The sequence below is a fragment of the Protobothrops mucrosquamatus genome, unplaced genomic scaffold (assembly GCF_001527695.2).
Source record: "Protobothrops mucrosquamatus isolate PMUCROS unplaced genomic scaffold, P.Mucros_1.0 scaffold_290, whole genome shotgun sequence".
Lineage (NCBI taxonomy): Eukaryota > Metazoa > Chordata > Lepidosauria > Squamata > Viperidae > Protobothrops > Protobothrops mucrosquamatus.
In genome coordinates this window covers 534,240-545,529 of record NW_015386366.1, presented here as the reverse complement: position 1 = coordinate 545,529, position 11,290 = coordinate 534,240, and the positions used below count along the sequence as shown (strand labels likewise).

General features: G+C 39.7%; 1 protein-coding gene across 1 annotated transcript; it reads left to right on the top strand.

The window, feature by feature from the left end:
• The first annotated feature begins 756 nt into the window (after positions 1 to 756).
• Positions 757 to 11,021, top strand: RFESD (Rieske Fe-S domain containing). The gene is made up of 5 exons (XM_015831944.2): positions 757 to 820; positions 7,453 to 7,633; positions 7,916 to 7,950; positions 8,356 to 8,607; positions 10,959 to 11,021. The coding sequence occupies exons 1-5, from the start codon at positions 788 to 790 to the stop codon at positions 11,019 to 11,021; spliced, it is 564 nt and encodes a 187-aa protein (XP_015687430.2). The 5' UTR covers positions 757 to 787.
• The last annotated feature ends 269 nt before the right edge of the window (positions 11,022 to 11,290 follow it).

The window sequence follows — 11,290 nt, the reverse complement described above, 5'->3', positions numbered from 1 at the left end:
TAGAACCAGGTCTGCTGCATTATGCTGTTGTTTCTAATTAATTAAATAACATAATTATAGAATTACAAAATTGACAAGTTTGTTTATATACTAGTCTCAGCCATGATGGAATACATGGTCTCATGTATGCCAACTTGATATTGAGAAAGAACATAAGATTCAGAATAGGAGGTAAAAGCCAAATGCTGCAATAAACTTTTTCATGTTCTTCAAAAGCTATAAGTTCTAAGAGAGGAGAGAATGTTTTATTTCAACTGACTCTCACAATACACCAGCCCATGGCAAGCTTTGGCAAATATAAATATCACAGTATTTTCCCGTGTTTTACAAAACTTGCGTATCCTTCAACCTCTTCGGGATCTAATGAGGCTGATCTACCCCCCCCCCTCACTCCCGAAACTTCTCTTGTTCTTCCTTTTGCATATGGAGTGATCCTGAAGCTTCAGGGTCTCTTCTTCGTATCAGGCTTTTCCTAACTTTATTCCTCCCGATCTGGCCAATTCCAGACCTCTGGGGCATTTTCCAAAAAATCCACCATTTTGCTTCTGGTTTTGTTTCTTTAATAAACAACGCTAGGCAGAAACAAGTATTAGGGATTTGCAAACAATAAAGACCCGTGTAAATTTCCTTCAAATCAACGCACGTAATAAAGAAACACTAATCAGTAGGCCAGATTTTATCACGTGACGCTTATAGCGCCAGTAACATTCAGATGTGACGCACGAGCAGGGAAAAAAAACAATTCGGAGAAATCATCTTGCAGCGCTGGACTCGCAGCCTGACTTGAATGGTATCCCTCTCAACTGGCGAAATGGAACAGGTTGGTTTTCCTTTAAATAAAAGTCTCTCTCTCTCTCTCCCTCTCCCCGTACGAGGGACACGTGAAAAGAAGAGGGAATAGGAAAGGGCTGAACGCAGCGCCTGCAGGGAGTTGTGGTCTTCTGGAGCGCGAAGGCTGCTGGGCGTTGTGGTTTTGCAACTGCGGATAAGCTCCCGCTTGATGCGGCAAGAACGTCTGCATTGATCGCCTCCTTGCGGGCGGCGAAGATTGTGAGGTGAGAGTAAGTTTCATATGACCAGGCAGGCTGTAGTAGGGCGATACAAAAAAAAAAAAATCTTGCTGTGTTTGGCCCATCATAGGAGTTTTAAGTAATATCTCCGTATGACATCTGACTCTCAGCCTTCCTTAGATTACTATTCTCCAAATCTTTGGGTACTTCTGTATTTTGAGTTGAAATCCAATTACATCTACGCTCTTTGGACTGAAAAATCCTTCCGACCACTAGCTGGCGCCAAACTTAAGCCGAACAGGGAGACTTAGTTCCCCTTCGTTTGATTTATTTCCAATCCCGGATTTTATAGTCCGATGCTTGATAGAATTATAATTTCAATTATAATTTCACAGCCTGAAATAAATATCTATGTATGCATGGTTCTTCTACACAACTGTTATATTTAGAGAATCCAGGAACTGAAGAGTTACTACATATCTGAAGAAATGTTTCTTTTGCTCCACTTCTAGCTCCATCTACAATTGAACCCAGTTATAATTTAAATCTAAAATAATGAGTCTTGACAGCCAATTTGGTGTAGAGGTTAAGGCATCAGGCTAGAAACCAGGATATCATGAGTCGTCCTGTCTTAAGCACAAAGACAGCTAGGTAACCTTGGGCCAGTCACTTTCTCTCAGCCCTAGAAAGCAGGCAATGGCAAATCACTTCTGAAATTGCCTAGAACAGAGGCCCCCAACCTTTTGGGCACCAGGGACCAGCTCCATGGAGAGAGGTTTTTCCGCGGACCGGAAGGTGTGTAGTTTTGTTTGCTGCCTGTGCGGACCAGTTGCTGGCATCCCACAGCCTGGTACTGGTGCACGGACCGGGGGTTGGGGACCCCTGGCTTATAAAACTGCAGGCTCTTGTCCAAGCAGTTGCCAACACTTGACTCAGGCACCTAATAATAATAGTCTGAGCAGCAGAAGTAAAGCATGTTTAATATAGATGGGATTCCTGTAAAGAGTTGCAAATTGGGAAGTTCAAAACAATCCTCAAAGAAGGGCATGGCAAGCCATTTCAGAACTGCTGCCAGGAAAACTGTACAGATGTATTAATGAGGTAACCAAGGAGTCAAGTTTGAAGGGGAGTTTACAGTATTTTGAATAAATAGTAGCACCTGTAAGCTCAGTTTGCTATTTTATTTTGTATGTGGCATATTTATAATGTACCTTTTAAGACAATGCGCCATGAAGCATAAATAAATACAAAAGTAATGATAAAATTAAACAGTAATTGTTAGCCCTGTATAACAAGAGAAATATAATTCACTTATAAGTCAAGATGACTACTTAGATCCAGGTTTGAGAGATATCAACTGAAGCAGTTCCACCAGGGGCAAATCAATGCTGAAAAGTATCTTGCCAATCTATCACCTTTATAGGTAGGAATATGAGTAGCAGAGAGCCTGTTTGCTATAGTAGTTAAAGGTGCTGGATTAGAAGCTGGGAGACTGAGGTTTGCTTTAAGTGCTAAAGCCAGCTGGGTTGGGTGACCTTAGGCCAGTCACTCTCTCAGCTCTAAGAAGAAGGCAAAGATGTTGCCAAGAAGGTTGCATGGACTAGTCAAGACTGAATTAAAGGTGCTCTCTCTCTCTCACACACACACACCCTTCCTCCCTCCTCCCTCTCCCTTTCTGACACACACACACACACACACACACACACACAGTCTTATTGTGAATGTTAAATTTTCCGAGAATACAAATTATGGAGAACCAGCTTAGTGTAGTGGTTAAGGTTCTGGCCTAGAAACCAGGAGACTGTGATTTCTAGTTCTGCTTTAGACATGAAAGTGATTGATTTTGGGCCAGTTACTTACTCTAAGCACAACTCACCTCACAGGATTGTAGTTGTGGGAAAAATAGGAGGAAGGAGTATGTTCTCTGCCTTGAGTTATCTATAAAGTAACAAAGGGAGGCTAAAAATCTAATTAAAAAATTCTAGGGTTTCAATATTACATTGCAAGTACAGATAGGCCTTGACTTATGACTGCATTTTAGCCACAAAATTTCTGTTGCTAAGAGAGAGTTGTTAAGTGAATTTTATCCCATTTTACAACCTTTCTTACCAGTGCTGTTAAGTGAATCACTGCAGTTGTTGTTTGTAACATGTTTGTTAAGTGTACGTGGCTTCTCTATTGTCTTTGCTTATCAGAGGGTCACAAAAGATGATCGCATCACCCCAGGACACTGCAATTTCATAAATATGAGTCAATTGCCAAGGTTCTGAATTTTGGTCACATGACCACGAGGATGCTGCAATGGCCGTGTGAAAAATTGTCATAACTCACTTTTTAAAGTGCTATTATAATTTCAATGGTCACTAAATGAACTGTTGAAAGTTGAGGATTACCTGTACTTCCATTATCTAAGGCAAGAAACACTATCTGTTGGATAGATGTACAGATAGTCCTGGACGTAATTTTGGTTATAAGTCATTGTGTTCATAAGTTGCTGCAGTCATAAGTCAAGACCAGATCTGATTTTTCAAGCATTTTTATGGCAGTCATTAAGCAAATTATATGGTCGTTAAGTGAATCTATTTTCCTAAGGGGAAAGAATACTGAAAATCAGCAAAAAAAAATATATTTCAGGTCACAGTAACATAACTGTGAGATGCTGCAACTGGTTGTAAATGCGAGCCAGTTCCCAAGTGCCCAAAATGCAGTCATGTGACCACAGTGGGGGCAGTGCAATATTTTATATTGGCCAGAAATGGTTTATGGGCCCTAACACACCCTTTCTAAGGTATCATAATTTAAATAGTCATTAAATGACCAGTTATAAGTCAAAGACTACCTGTCTATCAAGAGGATATGTGTAAGGATTTATTTATTTATTTTCTGTTTTAAAGCAGGATAGATTTTTTTTCAAGTATTAGGTAGCAAATTAATTAAAAATGCAGATATAAACATACAAAGGTATACATGAGCAATGCCCATTGTCTATTTGATGGAGAGAGTTAATAATTCTCCATAACCACAACGATAATCATAGGGAGAGTTCATAATTCTCCAGAACCATAGCAGCATGGTGAGAGCTAGTTTGGAAAAACACTGGATCATAAAAGAGCCTTTAGGCCCTAGCAGAGAAGTAACCAGCCATTAAAGATTTCTTTTTCGTCCCCCACTTCCTCCCTTAGATTTCACATCTTTGTATTCTGAGCCTGCTGCAGCTCTTAATGCTGTGCCAGTAGCTTTACTTTCAGCCAGTTCCTTCATAGTACACCACATACTATTTTTCTTGTTTCGTTTGTTAAGAGGCTGCTGGGCAATAGGAAGGCTGACTCACAGGAAGAATGAGGATTGGTAAATGCAAGCTAAATATCAAATAGGATTTTCTACAGACATTGGCAAGTGCTGATTGCTGCTCCCGTAGCTGAAATCCTCTCAGTTATCTATAGTGTAATTTATTGGTCTGTTTATCAACTAATATGGATAATCAGGTTCCAATCCACTGTGTGTGAAAGATTGGTGTGTGATATTCTATTTTATTTGCTGAAGCTCATATTAAGAAAATGCTATTTCAGTTGTTCTCTTATTGTGTCAACCCTGTTCACCTCACTTGGATTAAGTCTGCTTAGAAACATTGCTTTATTGAATAGTGTTCATTCTTTATAAAATGCCTTTCTTTATAAAACATCAATAATATAGTTTGTTTAGTTAGTATAACAAAATACGTAAACTGCTTACAGTCCTTAGTCTGTTCTTTCTGATAGAAATCCTCACTTTCCCAGCTAACACCTGCTTCTTCTTTTCAGTTTCTTCTTTGCCAGATAAGGCCCTGCTTCCCCCTTTTCTTGTTTGCTAATAAAATGTAAGACCTTATATGTGTTTGTCCATGTATATTTCTACTGCATCCAATTTATAATTGTAATTTTAGTTCAGAAAAAAATAGCAGTCCTTTTCAACTTTGAAGTGATTTTCTGTAGGATGCGTTTTCTGAAAAACAGGGTTTAGACATCTATAAAGCCATAATGCAGTTTGTCTTTGTTGTACTAGGTTAAATTGACTCCAGTAACATCATTTGCAAACCATGGCCTCTTGTATTACACAGTCCTAATAGTAATGATTTAACATGGATTGGCTTAAATAGAGGAGTATTTAAGAGGACTATCAGCCACCTACAAATCAGTCTTTTTTAGCTTGAAATAAAGCTCTTACAACAGGCATGTCAAACTCGCGACGTCACGTGACATCGCGCGACGTATCGGAGCTTTTTCGCCATTGCCGGCAATGGGGTGGCCGCGGCTCCAGTATGATGAAACCGGCCCACGGGCTGGCAGTTTCACACCCCTGTCTTACAAATATCAGCAGGAAAGAAGGACAGTTATGGCAAACCCTACTCCAGTGATGGCGAACCTTTTAGAGACCGAGTGCCCAAAAACTGGCTCTGCCCTCGCTCCAACCCCTGCCCCACCCCCACCCTGCCTGCCTGCAGGGCCACTCACCGCCTCCAGGGCCCACCGCAGATCGCTCAGGCAGGCAAGCAGCGCCATGGCGGCCACGCCCTCTGCCTGTGCCCCGCAGCATCAACTGTGAGCAATGGGGCATGAGGGCAGAGTTTTGTCTATGCTGCCTGGTTGCCATATCCTTGGCTGTGCTGCTCTGCGTGGGCCACGCTCGGGGACAACTCTCCTCCAGAGGGGCTGCTGGTGAGGAGGGGGTCACGGGGGGAGGCAAGGCTGGGGCAACGGCACATGTGCCCACAGAGAGGGCTCCGAGTGCCACCTCTGGCACGCGTGCCATAGGTTCCCCACCACTGCCCTACTCCGTAGTAACATTGCTGCACAGGCCCCTTCCTTTACATACTTGGGTTGTGACACTATTATACAATGGGGCTTGATTAGTGATGTTACTACACACATTCAAATGCCACAAAAGCATATTTTGTACTTTGCTTGCTAGCAAAAAAAACAGGTCATATAGCCCAGCAGGTTTGGTTTTTGACAGTAATTGTCAGTTGTTAAGTGAGTTTTGCCCCATTTTACGGCCTTGTTTGCCACAGTTGTTATGTGAATTACAGCAGTTGTTGAGTTAGTAAAACAATTGTTAAGTGCATCTGGATTCTCCATTGCCTTTGCTTGTCAGAAGGTCATAAAAAGGGATCACATGACCCCTTTTGAAACCGTTATAAATACATGCCAGTTGCCAAGCATCCGAATATTGATCATGTGACCATGTTATCTTGATATATATTTTAATAAACCTATTTTTCATTCAAATGCAACAAATGTTAAGTAACATTTATTGACAGCTGGGCTAAGCCCATTCTTGAATTCCACAAAAAATGATTTCAACAATTTATTTTTAATGGGGCCTTTTGTAATTCTTTCAGTATTTTTTCAACACTACTTGTCATCAGAGCATATCTTCTAGCAAGGCTTAAATCATACTGTTAGCCAATTGCACACACCACAAATGGTAAATAATACATTCTTAGGGCATTGAATTACTCTCAGATGGAGAACTTTATATGGTAAGCTGTCAATACTTTGTTCTTTCTCAGTTGATGCTCATTATTTTTGGTCTGGTTCCAAGGCCATCTGGCTACATTGAGCCTGTCTTTCTCTTAACATTTTTCCTTGCAACTGAGCACTTTGGTTTCTCTCTGCCTTTTGATAGGCATTCTAGCAGCACTGTTTCATAGAAACTGGGTATATGTGCTGGTAAGTCTAGGTTGAAGATCTTGGTGAATTTTCTGCTAACTTTGCTCATCTGGTGCAAAGGGCACATTTAATACATTTCCTCCTTCAAGAATTCTTTAGATGACTGCATGTTGGCACTGAATTAGTTCAATAAGTTAATTACATTCAGGGACTCACCATATGGATCAGAATGAGATACCTTAAAACAATTCTATTTCATTAACCACAACCACTCTTGGATGAATAATGCTTATTTTCTTTCTCTTCTCTTTCACAATAGATTGATGAATGTATAAATCTTACCTGCAGAATTTGTGACCATTTCTGCTTTTTAGCTAAATGCAGCTGACCAATGGAGCTGACTGCCAAAGACTTGATTCCTTCGTTTTTTTGTAGATTTCACATGAGCAGGAAACTTGGGTCACCCTTGTGATTCCACCTAAAAGGACTGGTGGGTCTCATGTTTACAAATCTGCATTAAAGTGAATTCACTGATGACGGCATTCAATCCAATGTATTTTGCAAGGGAACAGCTCAGTAGATAGGAAAGTTCTCCACTACTTCCCTATAGTCCAAAAAGTTTTCTCAAAATCTGCACTATGTTGGGAGACCCTCCAAAAAAGATTTTCAGCTAGAACTGGAAGACCTTATGAGGAAGAAGAGAACAGATTTCTTATGGTGCATTGTTGGATTTTCCCCTTATGTCAATTGTTTTTATTTTAAAGTTAATTTTTAATGTAATTCTTTTCTTGCAGGATATTAATGAAAGTGGTGTGGCCAAACCATCTAAAAGGAAAGAAGTGTCTAGTCCAATTTATGTTGGTAGAGAAGATGATATTAAAAAGCTCAAGAGAACAACAGCCACTGTCCATGAGAGAGAAGTTGTTATTTTCTACCATAGTGGACACTTTTATGCTCTGGATTGCCGTTGTTACCGTAAGAACTTTAAAATGATGTGCATTGAGGCTTATAGAGCTACACTCAGTGAGAACAAAGCAAGTCCCTTGTTGGGTTAATGCATATGTTCTTTAGTCCTGTATACTTCTTGGACAGCTAGATGCAATTGGGAAGCTCAAGCAGGGAATGCATGGTGTATCACATACCTATTTATGTTCCCCAGCCATTTGTACTCAGAGCTATAATACCTCTGAAACTAGAAGTGAAATACAATCACCCTAACTAATAGCTCTGATCTAATATATTTTTATCTTTTAATAGATGCAGGAGGTCCCTTACATCTTGGTGAAATAGAGGTAGGTAAACACAATACCACTTAATATGGTAGCTAAGGCGATAATCAACATTTTCATATAAATCAGGGGTTCCCAACCACGGGTGCTCGCACCCCCTGGGGGTGTGAGACGATATTCCAGGTGGTGCGAAAACCTGGGTTTAGAAGTTTCAAAATTATAGTGTATATGCATAATTTGTTATTTCTAACTTTTGTAAGGGGTGCGAGAATATATCAGAAGAGTTGGAGGGGTCCGGGGTATAGAAAAAGTTGGGAGCAGCTGATATAAATGAAAGCATCAAAGTGCGGGAACATTGTAAATACAATTAACTAAATGATCAGAGACAATTTGTAGATAGACAATATATATATTTCTAATGTTTATAAGATAATGAAAAAGATTTTTGTTCTCCCCTTGTGTCTATAGGACATCAATGGACAACCGTGTATTATTTGTCCTTGGCATAAGTATAAAATAACTCTCAATACAGGTGAAGGATTGTATCAGGCAATAAATCCCAAAGAGCCATCTGCCGTACCCAAGTGGAAATCAAAAGGACCAAAACAAAGGACTCACAGAGTCACTGTGGACAATGGAAATGTTTATGTGACTCTTTCAGATTTAATGGAGTATAAAGAGTCTGACTATTATGCTGAAAAATACAAAACAGGAAAAAATGCAGAAAAATAACCTTTTTAAAATAACATTTTGCTTCATAGGAACTTGAGTTAAAAAACTGTTGAATATAGGTGGTCCTCGACTTACAACTACAACTGAGCTCAAAATTTCTGTTGCTAAGTGAGACATTTGTTAAGTGAGTTTTGCCCCATTTTAGGAATTTTCTTGCCACAGTTGTTAAGTGAATCACTGCAGTTATGAGGTTAGTAACACAGTTGTTATGTGAATCTGGCTTCCCCATTGACTTTGCTTGTCAGAAGGTCGCAAAAAATGATCTCATGACCCCAGGACACTATAACCGTCATAAATATGAGTCAGTTGCCAAGCATCTGAATTTTGATCATATGACCATAGGACGTAGCAGTCATAAGTATGAAACAGTCATAAATTACTTTTTTCAGTGTTGTTGTAACTTTGAACAGTCACTAAATGAACTGTGGTAAGTCGAGGACTACCTGTATAAATTCTGGTCTTGTTATCTAAAAGGCGTTTTGTTTCTTGGTGATACATTCACTTAGTAACAATACCTCAGTGATAGAGGTTTTTGTCCAGTATCTGCAGGATCTTGGGAGAATTATTTCCAGAATATTTTCAAAATAAAATAATCCAGCTGGAACTTAACTTTTCAAATGTTTTTCCTGGCAGCCTCCCACGTCCAGATCAAGAACCTCATTTCACAATTAAAACCCAGAACAGGCTTGGAAGAAATTGCTATCTCCCCCAGATTTATTAAGGGAGAACAAGGACTGGTGAGTTAGGGTCAATGGTCCTATTCACTCCTATTAACAGCTCAGCATGTTTTCCTTCTAAATGGAGCCCGTCATTGTTATCCAATCCTATGACATAAGAAACTAGATTAGGCTGCCATTTTTGACCATCAGTCAGCAAACTAAATAACAAATGTACTTACAACTATTGAACCAGGCTGCAAGTGAAAACGTCTTAGTTGAGGAGAAGACACAGTTTAGAGTAGACTAATCAATTCTTAACCACCATCTGGTCATCCGCTGTTTAACTGAGAAATATTCTTTCCAGCCCAAAGCCTTTGGGTTAATTCCCAGGGAGAGGATATGAGAAAAACTAAGAGAATCTTAATAGATGAAACATTGCTTCTTTTCATTTAATTCCTCTACTCCAACACTACTTTGAGAGTTAGATGCTTCTCCTGGGGACGGAATGACCATGGCAGATCTGAAGGAGATGGTGTGAGACAGAGGGGCACAGAGAGTGCTGATCCATAGAGTGGCGGAGGGTCAGACACAACTGAATGGCTGACAACGAACTGGGGACTATCCCTGATCAGAGAAGGTGAGACAGAGATGTATTTTAGCTTCTTTATTTTTTGACTTACATATTAATAAGCTAGGGCCTCCCCCCATTCATCACTTCCCTTTATTAGTTGGTCCTAGCTTTTTTTATGTGCAGAGGAGGTCATGATCAGGTCATCTCTCAGTAATGAGAAGAGAATTGAGGGCTTTGGTCACTTTCTGCTCAGAGGAAAAACTAGTAAAATCGGATCAGAAAATTTAAATCACAGTATTTGTGTGACATTATCATAATATTCATAATAAGAAAATTAAGGAGAATGCTATCAAGTAGGTATACCCTTGCAAGTACCTTGGAGTGGGGTTTTTTTTTCAAGCTTTAGTATCCTGAGGAGAACTTTTTGATAATTGGTAAGTATTGTTCAGTGAAGCTCCTAATTATTCTGAGGGTTTTTTTTCATTTGGAGAAAGGTCATTATATCCCTGAAAGGGTTTTATATTCAAGGTTGCCTCTCAGCTTGTATACAATAGCCAAGTCTGTGCTTTTAGGACATCCTTGAAACCATTCAATTTAAGCATATTAGAGCTACTCTTCTAGTCCCAGGATGTATTACAAATGCTGCTTTATGTTTAGATATAGGCTTGGTCTCTGTGGATGCTAGAGCCTGGTCCTATCATTTTTAAAAATTGCTAATGTAAGCATGTTTCCCAGTGAATTTGATGCCTGCCATTGATTCTTCAACCTGGTTAAAAAGGTTGAAAATGTTACTCTCTAACTCTCTTGTTGAAGTGCCTTTGAAAACAGAAGCATTCTAAGTAATGTACCTGAGATCTTCAAATTATTCTGTGGTTCCCAGTCTTGCAAGACATGGAGTCTTTTCAAATGGATATGATCCACCCTCCTGCCTCTCTTCTATCACAGTCTGAAGTTTTATTGACTCTTCACTCTGGACAGACTGGATGCATTGCCTTCTGCTTTTCTTCGGGGTTACAGAAATACTCCTCACACACTTAAGAGGGCATCAGGGTGACAATGCTGGCTCACCTGGAGCTTAAAAATTACAATGTCTGTTTCCCCCAAAACAGACTATCCTTGCAATGGAATCCTTGTGTAACCCAGGGATTGCCTTGTATGAAAAATGCATTTAAAAGCATTATCAGTGTAAATAAATGGGGATACTACTTTTCCCATGCTATGTATTATTAGGGATCTTTAATTAAAGAAATATTTTTTGCTGTGAAACTCTCATCCTTTATCTTGTACTTGATTTATTTCATCCCACAATGGTAAGCTTGGTACATATTGACTCTTGCTGTAATGGCTTGTAATACACCAATTATTTTGCGGTATAGTGTCTCTTAGTAAAGTAGGTAGGCCACAAAAGTCTGCTTAATGGGAGTCAAGCAGGTTATTTGCA